General features: G+C 45.1%; 1 protein-coding gene and 1 long non-coding RNA gene across 3 annotated transcripts in view; one reads left to right on the top strand and one right to left on the bottom strand.

The window, feature by feature from the left end:
* The window catches only part of LOC117285727, a 20257-nt gene extending 1813 nt beyond the window's left edge, over positions 1-18444 (top strand). Inside the window, exons 2-3 of the long non-coding RNA XR_004516850.1 lie at positions 17586-18197; positions 18286-18444. This is a non-coding gene — a long non-coding RNA (uncharacterized LOC117285727). The remainder of the gene's footprint in view (positions 1-17585; positions 18198-18285) is intronic.
* Positions 1422-19996, bottom strand: part of Liph (lipase H) — a 35393-nt gene continuing 16818 nt past the window's right edge. The window contains exons 4-10 of one of the 2 annotated variants that reach the window (XM_010624216.3): positions 18303-18404; positions 15624-15713; positions 11827-11997; positions 10428-10523; positions 8560-8671; positions 5055-5127; positions 1422-2280 (exon numbers count right to left, since the gene is read on the bottom strand). In XM_010624216.3, coding sequence (XP_010622518.1) covers positions 2260-2280; positions 5055-5127; positions 8560-8671; positions 10428-10523; positions 11827-11997; positions 15624-15713; positions 18303-18404 — 665 coding nt within the window. In that variant the 3' untranslated portion in view covers positions 1422-2259. Of the gene's footprint in view, positions 2281-5054; positions 5229-8559; positions 8672-10427; positions 10524-11826; positions 11998-15623; positions 15714-18302; positions 18405-19996 lie in introns of both variants that reach the window. The other variant, XM_010624215.3, reaches the window with a different exon arrangement.

Here is a 19996-nt window from a genome sequence, read left to right as displayed (position 1 = left end):
ATAAATCACGGTTTTTAAAAAAAAAAAAAAAAAAAAAAAAAGATAAAATTTTATCTTTTCAAGACTCTGAAATATTGGCCAGGGATTTAGCTCAGTAGTGCTGCCACCTACCTCACAAGTGCAAGGACCCGAGTTGGATCACTGGTACAAAAAAAAAAAAAGATACTGAAGTATTTACAGATGAAATTATCCAATAATTGGGGTTTGCATCGCAATAACACTGTAGGGGGGTTGATGGATAGAGATACAAATAGAGCAAGATTGACCAGGAGCTGATTATTGTTAAAGCTGGTAATGGACACGTGGGGGTGGATTTTATATTATTTATTTCTCTTTCTATGTTAGAAATTTTCCATTTAAAAAAATGAAGGGAGGTAGTCTCAGCCTTCTGTGCAGCCTTCACTGCCAATGGCTGTTGCCCGAAACCCCTTGAACGTCATCTCCACTGCAGTAAGCACACTCCTTTCTCCCTTCCTCCCTTCATTCCTCCACTTGCTCTTCCACCCACCCACCCCACTGACGCTTTCCCACAGTGAGGCACTGACTGCGCAAGGACCCAGGCCCAATGAGTTAGAAATTCCATTGCATTTCCTGCTGTCATTTTGACCCCATATTTGGGGACAAGGGGAAAGGACAAAAAGTAACTGCTAATCAAAATATAGGACAAAACTAAAAAGACAGAGGGTCCTCGTAGCATGCTGACCTCTTCCCAACATCACCGTGCAAACGTGGAAGGAGGTGATGAGGTGACGGGGTATCCGTGGGCAGAGCGCCCGCCACGAAGCTTTCTTCCACTCAGAGCCTGTGCTCTCCCTTCTGTAAAGCAAGCACTGTCTTCAGTACATATGGAAACCTGGAGAACATGCACCACACACAGATTTCTGTCATCTGTGAAGTCGTCTATTCAGTTACTAGAAGGGATATTACCAGAAAGCAGTGGAGGTCACCTGGAGGAGGCAGGTGATACTGGGCCTGTGTCACCGCAGTCCCCAGCCCTGGATACTCAGCCCCAGTGTTTGTCCTCCCTTCACCCCAGCCTCCTTGGCCTTTGCTCTCAGGGACCTCTTAGCTGTTGCTTTCACTCCAGCCTCACAAATCACACCTCCTGGGGAAACCCAACAATTCCTCAAACTAGAGGCTTTGGAAACCCCAAAAGCCAAATCATCTGTGCTGTGAATTCCATTCTTAACAAAATATAACAGCACCCATCAGCCCCTTCCAACAGGGAGAATTATGTGCAGCATTCTTTTTCATTTTGCACCGTGCCTTATCTAAATGTCCTCCAATAATCATGGATTACACTGGTCATAGGGAAAATAAATATTATTTAAGGATTGCTTAAGGGGACGGGGGCTGGGTGTTGCTCAGTGGTTGTACAATTGCCTAGCATGTGTGAGGCCCTGGGTTCCATTCCCAGCACCACACCAAAAAAAAACATTTAGTAATAATCATCACCCATCTTTCCTCTCCTGCCTCTTCCTCCACCCCTGTCCCACGCAGTGAGGCTGTGCCCTGCTTCCACTCCCCTCTTCCGTCCCCTACTTACTGCCCTCAGTGCTGTCACCCCTTCCCCTCCTCACAGGTGGGAAGTCAGGGCTGTGGCATTCTCAGTCCATCTAAGCAGGGAAGCTAAGCCATATCAAAATAAATAGAAGCATATTCACATTCATCACACATCTCAGATGCGGCACCCTTGGGATTTCAAAGAACCCTTCACAGACTCGCCTCCAGTCCCACAGCAGCCCCTCGAGGTAGGTCAGTTCCACTCCCCACTGTGTGCCAGAGCCATGGAGAATTTGGCACACAGGGCACAGCACAGGAGTCCACAGTGGCCATTCTTCCTTTTCATGTGCGCGACCCACAGCCCAGAGGGACAGCAGCACCCAGTGACACACACCAGAAGTGAAAGGTCGGAAAAAAGGAGGCCCCAGGATGCAGGCAGAAAAAGGGCAGGGCTGGCTGGTGGAGCCTGGCTATTTCTGACTTGCCCTAGTTAGGGGCTGCTTTCCCGGGATCCGTGCATAACCACACGGTCACCTGGCGTTTGACAGTGTGACATTCATAGACTGATGCCAGAAATAACCTTCATTCTTCTGTACTTTTGGAGCCTTGAAGAAAAGGTGAGATGAAGCTTTGACAGAGGCTGTAGATGTAGCCATCTTGGCACAGGGCTGCCACCGGTCCCCAGGAAGTTACAGCTGCAGCTTGGGGCAGGGAATAGGCTGGAAGACGGTTTCAACATTTTCCATCAGAACAAGGTCATAGCGGCACAACTGTGGCCTGGGGAAACAAGACAGAATAGCCTCATCCATGGGGCAGCAGAAACGCCATGTGCTGCTCAAGCAAAACTGCGTTATATCCGTAGGCTCCAGGGTTATGTGGCAGTTGTTTCGAACAGTGTGGTAAGGAAAAAGCCAGCAACAAGAGGACAGGATGTCAGTTGTTACCACGCAATTTCACCTAGGCCTAAGAACAATACAAGAAAGATTAAAAAGTAGCCAAAAATTTTAAATACAGCCTAGCTACATAATGAGACCCTTTTTCAAAAAAAAAACAGAAACAAGAAATCCAAGAAAATTATACCATTATGTGCTTAAAGGGCCAGCAGATGAGCTGATTTGTTATAGCCTCAGAGTTGCATAATTCTTCTAACCACCTGTGCTCTTTGCAAGCTGATAATTTGTTGTAGAAAAGAAAGTTTTGGGCCAGGGCTTTAGCCCAGTGGTTTTACTGCCTTCCTTGAAAGTACAAGGACCCAAGTTCAATCCCTGGTACCAAAAAAAAAAAAACAAAAGAAAAAGAAAACTATCATTTGGCAAGCTGATAAAGCAGAGGCTAAAGTCTAAAAGATTAAAGAAAAATTGGATTTTATTGGTAGTGTAAGATAATTATTACAGCAATGTTAAATTTGGCTGAATTTGTTGAATTTGACAACTGCTCTAAATACACTATAAGTCATATTTTTCTCTATCAGTTTCTATACTTCCCAAAGTTGTATGAAGTTACCATGTGTTCCTTTGAAAATCAGGAGGAAAAAACTATTTTAAAGTTCCAAGGTGTTTTTGTTGTTGTTCATTTGTTTATTTGATTTGTTTTTTTTTTTTTTTTTTGGTTTTGGTTTTGGTTTTTTTGGTACCAAACTCAGGACCTTGTACTTGTGAAGAGAGTTGTTTTGTTTGAGACAGGGTTTCACTGTATTCCAGGCTGGCCTTGAACTCTACGTGCATAGCCCAGGCTGGTCTTGAACCTATGATCCTCCTGCCTCAGCCTCCTGGGTGCTGGGATTACAGGTGTGCATTGTGTCCAGAAATATTTAATATGGGTATCCTCTTAGAAGAGACTTTCATTATTTTTCAAAACTTTTTTTTTTTTTTTTTTGGTACCAGGATCAAACTCAGTTCCTTGCACTTTTGAGGCAGGTGGCAGAACCACTGAGCTAAATTCCTGGCCCTCAAAACTTGTATTATTAAGGAACTTTTATTGTTAAATATTTTAGAGTTCCCTTCAAGAAAAGTAAATTCATAGACCTAAAATCTACATCATTCTTTCTCCCTCCTTTCCTCTCTCCCTCCCCCATCGCAGATTAAATGCTAGGAAAAGTGACATTTATCACAACTTAAACACAGCTAAGTACTTTTTAAAATCTCTCCCTTCACACATACTTATATTTCTAAACCAGTTGACAAGTGGATAAAGATGTAGTTTTTATACAATGGAGCACTACTCTGCCATAAAGAAAGGTAAGCTGGAGACATTTCCAGCTAAATGGATGCAACTTGAGACCACACTCTTAAGTGAAATAAATCAGACACATGTTTAAATACCACATTGTTTCTCTGATATGAGAAACTGAAAGTGGAAATAAGGACCAAAATATATAATAGATATTGGGAATTGGGAAGAAGAAAATGTTCAGTTGAGAAGGGGAACAAAGGAGGGAAGAAGGGAAAGGAAAGACAGGACAAGAAAAAAAAGGAAAAAATGGAAACAGTTTCTGTGGGTGAGAAGAGGGGTTGAAGAGGGAGGAATGGGAAAAAGCAGAAGATATATCATGTACGTACACATTCCCTGCCATGAATGTTATGTGTATCAAATGTACCAGTAAATAGTTTATAAAAAGAAAAATAAGTTGTTTACACCTTCATACATCAGCGAGTATTTCCTAAGAACAAAAACATTCTCAGCCAGGCGAGGTGGCATAGGCCTGTAGTCCCAGCACTCTTGGGCCTGAGGCAAGAGGAGTACCTCGAGTTCAAGGCCAGCCTGGGCTACAGAGTAAGACCCTGTCTCAAAAAAAAAAAAAAATTCTCAGAACAATTTTCAAATTCAGCCAGATTTAATATTGCTGTAATAATTGTCTTACGTTGCCAATAAAAAATCCAATTTTGAGCCGGCTGTGGTGGCACACGCCTGTAATCCCAGCACTCGGGAGGCTGAGGCAGGAGGATCGCTGTGAGTTCCAGACCACCATGGGCTACATAGTGAGTTCCAGGGCAGTCTAAACTATATAGTGAGACCCTGTCTCAAAAAACAAAAAACAAAACAAAACAAAAAATCCAATTTTTCTTTAACCTTTTTAAACATTAGCCTCTACTTTATCAGTTTGCCAAATGATACAAAGCTTTCTTTTCCTATAAAAAACTATCAGTTTGCAAACAGCATGGGTGGTTAGAGAGGAATGTATCTCTGAGGCTATAACAAATTAATTCCTCACCTGCTGGTCCTTTCTTTTTAAGCGCATACTGATATAATTTTCTTGGATTACAGGGCTACTTGTTTTTGTTTTCTATTGTATTTGTTTGTTGGGGTTTTTTGTTTTGTTTTGTTTTGAGAAAGGGTCTCACTGTGTAGCTAGGCTGGATTTAAACTTAACTGTGTAGCCCAGGCTGGCCTTGAACTTACAGCGATCCTCCTGCCTCAGCCTCCTGAGTGCTGAGATTACGGGTATGTGCCAGTCCAGAAACAAGACTATCTTTGGAAAACCCTTCACCTCCCTCATTGAATGGCCAAGCAAATTCTCCAGGACTCCTCTGCCACCCCCTGCCTCTGCTCACCTGTCTGGATGGGCAAGGGACCTCAGCTTCATGCGGACAACCCTGAGCTTGTACTTGGGGCCAAGCACAGATCCTGTGGAGAACACCAAGGAAATCGCTGTCACTTCTCGCAGATCTTGATCAAATCTTGCCAGCAGACTCACTTGGTGGTACTTCTGAAATGTAGCCGGTTCACTAGGAAGCAGTGACATGGTGAGGTGAGTACAGAGAGCCCAGGAGGGAAAGCAGTTTTGAGGCCTGCGAGTTACCCAGAAGCAGGCGATCGCTTGACCCCACCACTGCACTGGCTGGCTCTCAAAAGCAGCCTGCTGATTTCCAAAGGTGCTGAACATGAGGCCTTACTGTTCCCAGGGGTCTGCTCGTCCCTGGACACAGCTGCCCAGTGCCCCACCATTCCAAGCAGTGGTCACTACTTTCCTGTTGTGCACACAGAGCAGCTACAGAGTTTAAACTCCCAGGATGAGGATTACATGTGGTGCTGTGGGGATCCAAGCCCAGACTGAGTTCAGAGTCACAGTCTTTCCTTTAAACTGAATTTCTAGAGCCATATGGATATTTCTAGCCAAACTCTAGCCAAAGAGCTGAATTTCGGTTCTAATAACTTTTCCAAGTGTGTAGAGATGTTTCCTACAATCCTAAACCCATGAGCCTAAGGTACACAGAGTCTCCTGGAGAGGTTCAGCAGGACTTGTCCCTGTGGAGAACTGGGAGAGGAGGCCACAGAGAACTGAAGAGCCCCTGGGTTCAGGAACGATAGGCCTGGAGTACTAATGTGCCATAAAGGAGTATGAATTTGAGTCATTTCTAAGAAAACTGGTACACATTGAGACCACAATGGTAAGTTAAAACACACACACATACACAAGCGTAAATATCACATGGTTTCTCATATGAAGAACCCAAAGTATAAGTAAATTAGTAAAATAAAAGATAAGAGGAAACAAAGAGATCTTTTGCAAAGGGGAAGGGGACCAGGAGATGGAGGGCAGGGGAGGGAAAAGAAGGGAGGCAGATGAAAAAACAATGAATATGTGTCATGTACATTACCAGCTCCACACAACAAATATAACCATGTACATACTGCAAACGTGAGCTCAAATTTTTTTTAAAAAAATAGCTTGCTCCATACAGGATCCTGAATTTTGGGGTGAGGCAGATGTGAATAGGTGTCTCACCCCAGCCCTCCATCCTGTCAGGTCCTGTGGAAAGCAGAAGTGCCACAAATAAAAATCTGAAAAAGACCAAGGATTTGGTTTTTAAATACACCTCCACTGAAATGAGCCAGGGATCCCTGCAGACTTGGTTGATTCTAGGCCTGGGACAGGAAACTGCAAAGTGATCCTAGAACAGCCTGTGTACCAGACTGGAAGGAAGTGTCCAGAGAATGACAGAAATGTCCCAGCGACACAGAAGCACCTGCACCCATTCGTGTGGCTGCGTTGGTGAGGATGCAAGAGTCTGGATCCTTTGGAGAAGTCCTGTTCAGACTGAGAGCATGGCTCCATGGTGAAGCACTTGCCTAGGGTGCAGGCTTACCATGAACAAGGCCCTGGGTTCAAGTCCAGAACCAAAAGGAAAAGAAGTCACCTCTAAGCCATCCACAGACACTGTTCTTTATCCTCAGGGAGCCCCCGATGTGATTACGTTTCAGATGCCACCCTATCATTCTTCTATAGATGTAACCTACACAAAACCTCATGTCTAGAAGCCAGCCAAACCCAGAAAACATTTCCAAGAAAAGGAACAAAATGAATCTCAAATTCTTTTGCTTCAAAGGTTCCCTCACCCCTTTACTTGGTTATAGAAGTGATAGATGAAAACAGTATTTTTGTTTTTGTTTTTGAGACAGGGTCTTGCTTTGTAATTCACCTGGCTTTGAACTTGCTACATAGCCCAGACTGGCCTCTAACTCACACCAATCCTTGTACCTTAGCCTCCCGAGTGCTGGGATTACAGGTGTGCACCACCATGCCCAGCTCTAATTACTTTACAATTTAAAACACACATAGCCATAACAGAAGATTGAAAACTAAAAAGAAGCTTAAAAAATAAAAGCTTTCCTATTCCCATTATCCAAATGGCAATTTAACATTTTGGCATGTTTCTTTCATTTTCTTACACTCTGAGCTAATTTCGTACTTCTTAGGGCCTGTATCTAGATGTTCCCCTAAAGCCTCATGTGCTCATAAGTGGAGCTTTGGGGAGATGGTTGAATTACATGTGTGTGATGCTGGACTAGGGTGTGTGGTACTGGGATTAAGAGTGTGTGATAACTGTGTGGCATAGTTCTAGGTGTGGGTGATGGAAGGCCCTGCCTGGTTGTGCGTGGCACCAATCAATAGGCTTGTAACCTGGATGGAACATAAAGGGACAGAAGGAGGGAAGGCTGCTGCTTTGCTGCTTGCTGCTTCCTGTCTGCCCTGCCATGGACTGTTTCTGCTCTGTGATGCCCCTCTGCCTTGCTACCCTGCCTTAGAACCAGACAATTATGAACTGAGAAACCTCTATAGACTATGAGTCAAGATAAACCTTTTCTCCTTTAACTCTCAGTGTCAGGTATTTTGTCTCAGAAACAAGAAAATAAGACAATGTTTTATATAATTTGCTATTCTACATTTCAGTTGCATATTATAAGCTTGCCTTTGATATGTATCATAAAAATTTCAATGTATGAATAATATTCTATTACATGAAAATATTTAAGTGAACAAGAGCCAGGGATTTAGCTCAGTGGTGCTAACACCTGCCTTGCAAGCGCAAGGTCCTCAGTTCAATCCCCAATACCAAAAAAAAGTAAGATCATATTTAAATGAACTGCTTTCTGCTGTTGGATTTTGGGATATATTCCCCCTCCCTTTTGTTTTTTGGCAATGCTCAGGATTGAAACCATGGCCTTTTCTCTGAGCTGCATCCCAGCCCTTTTATTTTTTACTTTGAGACATGGTCTTGCTTGTCACTGAGTTGCCCAGGCTGAGCTTGAGATCTTCGTGCCTGTTGTGGTTTAGATCTAGAATGTCTCCCAAAACTCTCAAGCGCTCAGAGACAGGACTTTCAGGAGGTGACTGGATCATGGAGTGTTGTGTTCTTCAATGAGTTCATCCATTAATGAGTTCAGCAGCTGAGCGTGTGATTAGGAGGCGAGTCCCAGTTAGAAGCAGGTTACTGGGGATGTGACCTGAAAAGTCCCTCGCCGCCTTCTCTTCCTCTCCCTCCCCCTCCTCCCCTCCCTCTCCTCCTCTCTCCCTCCTCCTCCCCACCCCTCTGTCTTTCTCCTTGCTGATCATGTTCATGTGACCCTCTTCCCTTTATGAATACATAAATAAAAAGTACAGGATTTAATTTCTCCAAGCAAAAAGAGAAAGTAGGGACTGGGGATTTAGCTCAGTGGTTCTGCTGCCTGCCTTGCAAGCACAAGGTCCCGAGTTCGATCCCCAGTTCCAAAAAAAAAAAAAAAAAGAAAAAGAGAGCGAGAAAGTAAATTATAAGCTATTGCAGCTAAACTTACTGATCAATTATAGATTCTGTGGTGTTTCCATCTTTGTCTCTCAACTTGATTGTGATGGATCCTCTTCTTACGTTCTTGTTCCAAGATATAATGTCCACAAAGTAGTGATATACTGCCAAACAAGGAGAGATTGTTAAAGAGGCAACCCCCGCAGTGACTTCCCTGGAGGAGCAGTTTCCAAAAACCCAACATCCATAATCACTGAGTCTCCTTTGTTCTTCCTCTGGAGTTGCCCTGAAAAAGATCCACAGCAGCCTATCCTATCATTCCTTTCTCTCCCCTCTGCACCAATGACATACAAAACAGCAGAGCTCTGTGGTATCTGGGTGCCATCAGGAATGATGGGTTCCCACATTATGGACTGAAGTCTCACAGCCTACTGCTGAGTAGGACTGGCTCACTCCAACTCCTGCCCACCTTACAATAAAACAACCAACTGGCCCTACGCAGTTGACAAGGCCTTCCATCATCCGGACCCTGGTGGCCACCTGGCCTCCCTCATTTCTTTCCAAGTCATGCCAACCACCTGCACTGCCAAGTGCTCTCTCTTACTCCCCGGCCTTCCTGCTTTGCAAAGCCATCCTTCAGGTTTCAGCTTAATATCATTTCCTCCAAGAAATATCTTGTTCTTCCCTGGTCCTGAGATTCAGTCAGGCCTCCTTTCTTGGAGTCCCAGTCCTGCTCTGTGTTCCCCCGTGTTACTCAGCACCTGAACTGTACTTATGAATTGCAAGAGGTGCTAAGTACAGTGTAAATATCTGAGCACATCTGCAGAAATATCTGAATAAATGGATTTTTAAAAGCTAAAAGCATACCACAAGGGATGTAATCCCAGCAGCCACACCCATGTAGGCACCTAATAAATTACTGCTGAATAAATGACATAGGACGTGCTCAAAGAACTATTTTCCTCCTTACTATTTGCTCCCCGAGGTCAAATGTATTTTGGGAAGATGGGAGTCCCCTGGTGATAGTCTGATTTACTATTTCTTGGTCAGACTTGCAAGGGAATAGAAAAAGGCTCAGAGATATGATGTTCCCACAAAGGAACAAGTCTGGAGTTACCAGTTCCTGGCTCATTTTTGCTCAGTGGCTTGTCCCTCACAGACCGGGGAGATGCCAAATCCTGGGCTGCCAGGTATGGCTCCAAAGGAAGAAGGAAATCCAGATATCTGCCACCTTTTAAAAAACAGCTGCTCCCAAGAAAAGTGAAAAGGGGATGCAAGGTAGCAAGAAGAAATACATTTCCCTGGGTGAATCTTAACTGTGTCCGAGGACATGTAATCATTCGCTGCTCCCATCTCAAATTAATTAGCTCCCATCTCAAATGTTCCACCTCTTGATGTCTTTAGGTGATCATGATTGCTACACAGCTGGAACTGACCATGAGATGTGCCTGCCGCCTGAATTTTTTTTGCCTCCCTTTGGCCCTGGGGTTCAAACTCAGGACCTTGCGCTTGTGAGGCAGGCAGCGGCACCACTGAGCTCAATCCCTGGCCCACCTGAATTTTCCTGGCCCCGATTTCCTGTCTCTTGAGGAATCAAGCAATTTCTCAGGGATTACAGTGACCATTCAGTGATGCCCACAGTTCTGATTCACTGAAATTTTAATTCTAATAACCCAAAAGATAGGCATTGTTATCTCTGTTTTACCACTCAGGACTCTGACACTCAGTACTCAAATGACTTGACCAAAGTCACACAGCTATTCTGTGACAGAATCAGGATCCGGCCTAACCCCTTTCCAGCTCTGAACTCCAAGCTTTGCTGTTGCCTTCACCTGCCAAGAAGCAGCCAGGAAGCTGAGACTCAGCTATGCCCAGAAAAAGAGCATCAGATAAAAACAACCAACTACAGTCACCACTCACTGCAGAATGGATTCTGCTCAGCTGTGTCAAAGAATGCCTTTGTCGTTGGAAGAGCCTCCTCCCTTAAATAGCCTTTCCAGTGGTCAGCATAATAACCTATAAAACAAGTTGCAAAAGTACGTCATTAACATGTCCAACATAATAATGAAAGCAACCAAGGCAGTGAGAAAACTACACTCACAACCACTGAGGAGTGGACCTCTTCCCACCATCACCTCCCATGGTGAGGGCCTGTGGGTCCCCAGGCAGCCCATCCTGTTAGCTGTCCCCAACCCTAAGAGCTGGGGTTCAAAAGGACCCAGAGTGGCTTTTTCTCCTTTATTTACTCTCAGTAACACAGTAGTGAATGGTACAAACTGATAGGGACCAAAAATAGCAGTTGTTTTTTTTTTTTTTTTGGTAATACAGTCATTTTCTACATTAAAACAGATTTATCTCTAAAATTTCATCACTGTTGCAAAACAACATACTTTTTGCTGGGGGTAGTACTGGGGATCAAACCCAGGATCTTGTGCCTAAGCACGTGTTCTACCACAGAGCTCCACCCCAGCCCCTGTGCATTCTTAAAAAGCCACAGTTAGCTCACAACATTGTACAGAATGTGGCCTTGCCATGTAACAATGTCACCAAGCAGGTGATGTCTCCCTTCTCCTTGCGGGAGTCAAAGCTGAGTGCTGTCCAGTGGCCTTTTCCCCTCCTCTTGACTTCCTCAACCTGGAAAGGATCGGGCATGGGTATTTTTTAAGAATCTCCTGGCTGATTCCAACGCACAATCAAGGTTGTGCTTGTCTGTAGCCTGCCCTCCTGTTGTCTTGCATTTTTTTTCTTCTGGAAAGGAAAATGAGAAAATTCCCATGGCCATCCAGTTTCAAAGTCCTGACTGCCTAGAATATTCCCCCTAACGCTAGCAAACATTCAGGCTTATCCACAGTGTCTCCTCCCCCACCCTAGCAAACATTCAGGCATCCACAGTGTCTCCTCCCCCACCCTTGCCCAGGGGTGCCACAGTGCACTGTGGGGGCATCTGCAGAATGACTTGTTGGGAAGGGGTTGCTCAGAAGAGTCCCTAGCTCTGTGGGCCTCCCCCAGCAGAGACTTCGTGTGCACAGGACCAGGCTGTGTGAAGTGCTTGCACCCTGGGGTGGCTTGGGAGTGCTCAGGGAACCCCCTTTGCATGATAGAATGGGTGTTCTGGGAGGTAAGCTCTGGATAAGCACATTGCTCTTGTAACACTATTACAGGAGACCAGAATGATTCAAAGGACACATCAGCTACAGAAAGCTGACTAGATACAGTTTTGTTTTTTGCAGGGGGAGCATAGATACTAAAATGGTTCTGGGGCTTGTATCAAAGATAAGCTCTTAATTCATCAGAGAGGAACACTGCTGGTTGGACATACCCACACGGGGACAGGGCTCCGTCTGTGCTGTGCCACAGCTGAGGCACTTGCCATTCCTGTAATCGCGGTAGGAGTCGCAGGGATATGCGGTGACAGCGCAGCCTTCTCTCAGGGAAGCCAAGTACAGGTGCACAGACCTCTGGTGGTCACACTTGAAATAGTTCTGCAGTCCTTGGTTGTAAAGGGGAGGAAGCCAGTATAGAGCATTAAAGCAATTAATAGAAGGGTGCTGCACATTTTATACACACAATCTATGTCTCTTGTACGCCTGGCACCACGCTAAAAGCTTCAGTGTGCTTGTGTCTGTTTAATCCTTACAAAAACACATAAAGATCAATGCTGGCAAGTAGCAGGAGAAGAGACTAAACCCAATTAGGTTATGGCAGGAATAAAACATATCAAATATATTTTAATTAAAGACCTGGGGAATCCAGGCACACAGGTGCATGCCTGCAATCCCATCTACCTGGGAGGCTGAGACGGCAGGATCAGGAGTTCCAGGCCAGCTGGTGCAACTTAGCAAGACCCTGTCTCAAAACAGATGAAAAGGGCTGGGAGTGTGGCTCAGTGACAGAGCGTGTGCCCAGCATGCACAGAGCCTCTGGTTATATTCAGCACCACCCAGAAAAAAGCCTGATTATTTGTAACACTTGAGGTGTCTTTCATTGTCATCCAATGTTTCAGCCAGCTATCACGCTTATTAAAATACAGAGTTCATGGCCAATCTCAACTATTTCTAACTCAGAGGAGGCTCAGGAATTAGCATTTTAACAAACCTTGCTGCCTGCCCTCCCCCATCTGATCTGGAGCATGTAAGTCTGAGAGCCCCTGGTCTAACTGCAAGGCTCCTTCACAGACTTATTACTGTACATACTGTGTCTGCTTCGGAGGCATGCGGCCACCTGCAGTGGTGCTGTTTCTGAACAGGTGGTGGTCTGGGAGACCCTGCTCTGAGGATGTGGGGTGCTCATGGTCTGGGTGTCAATGAGCCTTCTGAGTGGTTCTGATGTAGGCTAAAGATGGAGAACCATAGCTGTGCTGCAGAAGGTGGGAGTGTGTAGAGGGTTTGGGATGAGTCATGGCATACAGACTTGAATCTTAATCAGGCCAGTTTAGCTGGGGGCTGGGGCTCACACTTGTAATTCTAGCTAGTTGGACAGTAGGCTGAGGCAGGAGGATGGCAACTTCCAGGCCAGCCTGAGCAATTTAGTAAGACTTTGTTTCAAAATTTAAAAAAAAATTTTTTTAAAGAACTGGTGATGTGGCTCAGAGGTACAATGCACACTTAACATGTGTGAGCTTCTGGATTCAATGCCAGGGGCTGAGATGAGGGCACCAGAAAAAGAAGGCATTGGGAGTCAGTGGTGGAGGTAGATCTCCAAGGAGGACAAGAAGAGGAGATGGTTTGGAAAGGGAAGAGGAATGCCTCTACCCTGGGTCAGGAGAAATGTGAATGTAAACACTGACCTCATGAACTCAGATAAAGATAGACAAAGTGGCTTTCCTGGTTGGGACAAAGTTCAAATGTAGCTCACCTGTAGGAGGCCAATGGGAGATGTGTGAGTAGGAGAGCCTGTCATTAAGGCCTCCAAGCTTGCCTGGACGTTGAACTCACTCAACATGGCTTCAGGACTTCTCCTGCAGTGTCCCAATCAAAGACCATGGCAGAGACCACAGGGGCTGGGGCTGCACAGGGCACCTGTGATACAACCATGTGGTGGGGTTCCCTTTCTGCTACAAGGGTGAAGGACAGCAGGTGGCACTTAACCATGAACCAATAAGAAAAGAGGAGGGGCTTCCATGTGCTGTGATGAGACACAAGACTAAGGACATATGGACACTGAGTCAGAAGAGCTGGAGATGAGGGTGAACTGCTGATGTCATTCAAAAAAGGGAACCAAGTCCCAGGTGGGCTAAAATCTGAATAGGAAACAGTAAAGCCCATGGAGAGAAGAGGTGCAGTTGTTAGTAAAGGGTTTGGAGGCTGGAATCAGAGCAAGGTTTCCTCATCCCCCAGCATCCACTCATGCCCACAGAAGTGACCAGTGAAGGACAAGAAACAACTAAGGCAATAAGGTAGATCCTGGGGCTAGAATCAAACCCAACAGGCCAACACTTGTTCATTCCTCATTCCTGGAACTACCTTTTTCAGGAGCAGTGAGTTAATACCAATACAAGGGTGTCCTTTCCAATCAAAGGGCACTCTCTGTGGCTGTTATGGACATAGTTACAAGTCACACTCGCTGTGATACATGGCTCATGCTACTTACACAGTTTCCATCAGGTCATTTTCAAACACTGTCATTCCAACGGGGCCATATATAGTTCCCATTTTGTACCACAATCATCATCTTTTTCTAGAATTAATTATTTCCAGTTGTTTGTTTTTGAGACAAGTTCTTACTGTGTAGTTCAGCCTGTCCTTGAACTCACTAGGTGTACTGGGCTGGGCTCGAACTCACAGCAATCCTCCTGCCTCAGCCTCTCTAGTGCTGGGATTACAGGTGTGTACCAGCACCCCCAACAAGTTGTTTGACTTTTTCCAGCAGTGGTGAAAACAGATCTATGGAACTGACAGTAGGATTTTTATATTCTGCCCAAACATAACACTTTTATATTGCCCTCCAATTCCCCATTTTTGTTTTGTAGTTTCTTTCTCATTGTAAAAGCAATATATGCTCATGTGGAATCATAAATTAATAGAAAGTGATGCAAAAAGTACCTAAAAGTTCAATATCAAAATTACCAATGATAATTATTTGGAGTACTCTTAGCTTAGTTTTCTACTTATACCTACACTTAATGCAAACATGTATTTGAAGTGAAAAACAGATAAAATGGGGGCTGGGTGTGTAGCTCACTGATAGAGCATTTTTTATAGCTCACTGATAAGAGTATTTGTCTAGCATGTGCCAGGTCCTAGGTCTGCTCCCCAGCACCGAGAGAGCGAGAGAGAGACAGGGCCGGGGATTTAGCTCAGCGGTTCAGTGGCCTGCCTTGCAAGTGCAAGGACCCAAGTTTGATCCCCGGTACCAAAAAAAAAAAAAGAGAGAGAGAGACAAACTGAGACAGCCATTGAGATCCTGTTGGGTGGTTTTAGGTTTTGTCACTTAATGCCATAAGGATGTTCATTAATTTCTGAAAATATTATTTTAACAATCATATTCCTTGTGTGGGTGAACCATAATTCATTTAATAATTTCCCTATGTTGGACATTTAAATTAATTCTAAAACATAAATAATGCCATGTTGAACATCTTTGCACTCTAATTTCTTATGTACACTTCCCAATTATATCTCTATGACATCTTCAGTTATGGAATTTTAGGTTAAAGACATATATTTCCAAGAGATAGAAATAAAAACTAATGCAGAATAGCTTTTAATCATATATTTATAACTTTTTTTTTTGTACCGGAGATCGAACTCAGGACCTTGCGCTTGTAAGGCAGGCATGGTGCCACTGAGCTACATCCTGGGCCCTGATAAATTTTAAAAGTAATATGTCTGAGATACAATTTTTTTTTTTTGAGACAGGGTCTCACTATGTAGTTGAGGCTGACCTGGAACTCACTATGTAGCCCAGGCTGGTCTCAAACTCACAGTGATCCTCTGCCTCAGCCTCCCAAGTGCTGGGATTACAGGCGTGCGCCACCACACCTGGCTTACAATTTTTAATTTATACCACCTCTACCTTCTTAGGAAATTTGTTTTCTGTCAAAAAAAAACCCTGCTTTATGTAGAATAATGTTTTTAAACTACATTATTTTACAAAATACAAAGTATCTTCACTCACCTCCAAATATTGTTTTGGGACAGCCAGGTTGATCTAATCCTCCATTTGGGTAGAAATCTATGTTTCCCAGTGGTCCTTCATATCCCAGTGCTAAAATAAAACATATTATGTTTTCATACAGCTTTGAATTTTTCACACTCCATAGCTCATCTGCCTGCAGGACAGGGGCAGAAACTGTGTAATTTACTACTATCGTTGTTGTTGTTATCATTATTTTTAACCCATTTAAATATTTTTCCCTAAGGCACCCAGCTAGTTAGAAAGCAGGGTATGAATTCTATCACCATCTGCTATAGTTTGAATCCTGAATGTCACCCACAGGGCTAATGTTAAAGGCCAGGTCGCAGAGTGGTGCTATGAGAGGGGATGGAAACATTACAGGGAGGTCCTTAGGTCCCTGGGGGTTGCTGTCTGCTGTCTCAGGGGACCCCATCTCTCCTCTTTGTCTTCAAGTCCTGGCCCTAACGTGAGCAGTTTTGCTCCTCCACACATTCCTACCACTATACGCTCCCTTAGCCCAGCTCCACTCAGCATGGACTAGATCCTCCAAAGCTCTGAGCCAAAATCAACCTCTTTATAAGTTGATTATATCAGGTATTTGTTATAGTAACAGAAAGCTGTTCCATTTCTAGGTGACTGGGAAAATGGTGATAAAATTTAATTAGTCACTACAAGCTACTAAAAATGATACATTTATTTCTTCTTTACATTTTCCTGGAGCTCTGTAATTGCCAGGTGCTCCCGAGCCTCTATTTGAATTTGTATAAATCTTTAATGAATAACATGAAAAAACAAATTTTTCTTAGTGGGTGAACTATGTAAGTATTTTTAGAGTCCAGGATATTTTTAAAAAATGAGAAACACTTGCACAAAATATTCCTAAAAATGTATTTCTTAGTTTCCAACAAATTATAGGGCTAGGGCTAGGGATTTAGCTCAGTGGTTCTGGCGCCTGCCTTGTAAGCACAAGGACCCAAGTTTGATCCCCAGTACCAAAAAAAAAAAAAAATAAAAAAAAAAAAAAAAAAAAAAAAAAAAAAAAAAATTATAGGACTAGAGCCAGGGATTTAGCTCAGTGGTTCCACTACCTGCCTTGCAAGCACAAGATCTGAAGTTCAATCCCCAGTACAAAAAAATTACAGGGCCAAGGGTATGGCTGAGTGGTTGTCTAGCAGGACTGAGGCCCTGGATTTGATCCCAGCACCACCAAAAACAGTCCAGGTAATACCTGAGGAGAACTAAACATTATTTTGGTGGGCTGAGGGCTTAGCTCAGTGGTAAAGCACTTGCCTAGCACTTGAGGCCCTGGGTTTCATCCCAACACTGCAAAAAAACAAACACACATAGTATCAGAGATTTAGTATCTAGGCATGGTGGCCCATGCCTGTAGTCACAGGAACTTGGGAGATTGAGGTGGAGAAATTACTTGAGCCTTAGTGTTTGAGATAGTGAGAATCCATCTCAAGGGGAAAAAATTATAGCCAGATTTAATAACTGCTTATTTTCTTTTGCCACGTAACCCCCAAAATAGTAAAATTCTTGAGTAAAACACTCCTGAAATATATGTACGCACATATGCAAAAGTGGTGATAGTAGTTACTGTACGCTGAGATCCTACATGCGTCTGTGGGTGTGTTACTAGGTGTCTTATACCTTTCTTCTGATTCTTACAATGCCTGCAAAGTAGCCCCTGGTAAACACAGATGAAAATATGAAGGCTCAGAAACTTAAGGAACTAATGCGCTATCACCGAAGAATAGAACAGAATCTGGGGCCTGATTTCACATCAGCTTGGCCACAGAGCTTATACTCTTTCCTTCAAAATTCACCATGTATTGCAAGTGAAAGGTGAATGAAATGTAATCCCTTGATTCCAATAAGCATTCAAAAATAAGTAAGGTTATACTTGGCAAACTCCGCAGTAGGAAGGCAGCTGTTAAACTAAGATGCATTTCTTTTCAGGCAAACAACTGCTGAATACCACATGAAGGTGCCCGCGACAGAGTAAGAGTGTTGCTGTTTTGTTGTGATGTGTTACCGTTAAACCCAGGGCCCTGCATATGCGTGCTAAGCACTGAGCTGCTCCCTGTCCTGGGCTGAGGGTATTTCAGGTGGTCGTATCTTGAAGAGGGCGTACAGTTATTGACCACTCTACTTTATCCCCTGTCCTCGTCAAGTTCCCACTCTGGCTCTTCTCCCAGACACCTGGCTGTGGCAGACACCCACCCTTGACCATCACTCCAGCCCACATGGCGCATACAGGATCCCAGATGTGAAATCAGTCTCACAGAGACAAGGGCCTGGAAAGGCATAGCCGGGAGGGAGCTAAGGAAGGCTGGAGTCACTCCATGGGGACAAAAGGACACCTCAGCTTATCTCTGCCAGAGGAAATCATGAGAACCAGAAAAGCACTCCACAAACCCAGCTGCACATATGGAAATCTGTCCACGCAGTGTGCAGACCTGCCTGCCTTGATTGGGCGAGGTGACGACTACAAATAAGAAGGGACATGGGGAAATCAGCCCCTCGCAGCGCACCATCCCGGGGGCCTGCATGACACCAGCTTCCCTCCAGGTATCTGTGGGTTTGGAACCCGGCCCGTGGGAGAGAGGGCCTCTGGAGGAACCTGCTCTGTCCCCACGTGACGATTCCCGCCCCCCAGGAGCCTGGGAGTGTTACCGTCGGTGTCGGAGTGGATGACGTCCACGAACAGGGCGTCACTGGGATCCAACCTGTCCTCTGAAGGTCTCCCGTTGAAGGAAGGGCCCGCAGGGTCAAGACCTGGAAGGAAAGCAGCGTGGTTTGGCAGCCCCGCGCCATGAGTCACCCCGCCGCGCCTTTGATCCCTCCGGTGAGGACACTCCCAGGCCCCCGGGGGGGCGCGCACCCCATTCCGTCCTGCTCCTTCGGGCTCCTTTCCACAGCCTGCAGCTCTTTCCCACAGTGCAGACGCTACCCTGGCAGTGGCCCTGAGAGCCACATCCCTGAGCAGGTGGCTGGCGGAGCTGGGCAATGCACACAGTGTGTGGGTCAGAGGACAGAATGGGCCGGTTCCTTAGGAAAGAAGCACCAAAGAGTACACACAAGAGGAAAGCCGGTACTATGTACTCGTTACCTCATTTTAGATGCTGTGTGTCCCACTCAGCCCTCCCTTCTTGCTATTAATAGAACTCCTTTACAGTTTCCACTGTCACTTATATCTTAGCTCATTCGATCTGCATTGCAAATATGTGGGCCAGAAGGGTAGTAACTGATTCCTATGTTACAGAGCGAAGAGCTGAGGTCCAGGGAAATCGAGCAGGTAGACCAGAAACCAGCCTCCTCTGTCTGCTGAGCTTTGGTTACCCTGCGTGGACTCCTGCAAGCTCAGCAGGGAAAGGCAGAACTCGTGGTCAGGCCGGGCCTTGTAAAGGCCATCATCCCCTGCAGATTGTTCGGGGCTTCTAACCCAGGGCCTGAGCTGTTTGTCCTTCATGAGAGCTGGGTGTATTCCTCACCATCACTGTGAAGCTGCCAGAAAAACAGGTGAGCAGCTCTTAAGATATTGGAACCACAAAATCAAACTTGAAGAAAAAAGTCAGAGGATTCAAAGGCCCAACTTACCAGAGCCCTATGTGGAGTGGAAAAGGTCTCTAGGGATGTCTCCCTCGAAGCTTTAATCTACGCATGCCATTTTATTATTTTATTATTGGTTTCGTGCTGGGGGTCAAATCTAGGACCTCACACATGCTAATTGCATGCGCTTCCACTGAGCTGCTCTTGCTGTCCCTGTGTCTTTTTAGATGCAGTCTCCCGCCCACCCTGCAGTGTTACATATAAAATCCAAAAGGTAGCATCTCTCCCTCAGCTTTCCTGCACCAGCTTCGATATTTCCGTTTCCGCTCTCCCAGTGTCCTTCGGCTTCCTTCAGACATTTGTTTATCTACTGGCCTCCCTTCCCTTATCGCCTTCTCTTTTCTCCCCTCGCCTCTCTTCCTTTTCTGTCCACTCCCAACTGAAACTCCTGTGGGAGGAGAGGAGCCAACGCCCAGGTGCCCACATACACAGTCTTCCTAATCCAACTGGAAAAGCTCCACGGCCTCGGGAAGATTTGGCCCAGCAGCTCATGTCAGATAGCACCACTTCCTGTCCAAGAAAACCAACCTTGAGGGCCACAGATAGCAACCTTCAGACACACGGGAGATAAAACATCTACCCCAGGGCAAGACACAAACCAGGACCATCACAGGCAAGCTTGGACTTGTGACATCCACAGTGATAAACAAAAAGATCAGCCAAAAATCATAGAAAACGCCCTAAACCCTGCACAGCCTGCGTGAGCACAGGGAGCCCCGAACCCAGCACTAAACAGCTGTGTGGCAGTAAACAGGTTG

Source organism: Fukomys damarensis, unplaced genomic scaffold, assembly GCF_012274545.1.
Source record: "Fukomys damarensis isolate Sample0158 unplaced genomic scaffold, DMR_v1.0_HiC HiC_scaffold_12, whole genome shotgun sequence".
Taxonomy (NCBI): Eukaryota; Metazoa; Chordata; class Mammalia; order Rodentia; family Bathyergidae; genus Fukomys; species Fukomys damarensis.
The sequence above is the reverse complement of the archived record's forward strand: the minus strand, read 5'-3'. Positions and strand labels throughout refer to the sequence as shown.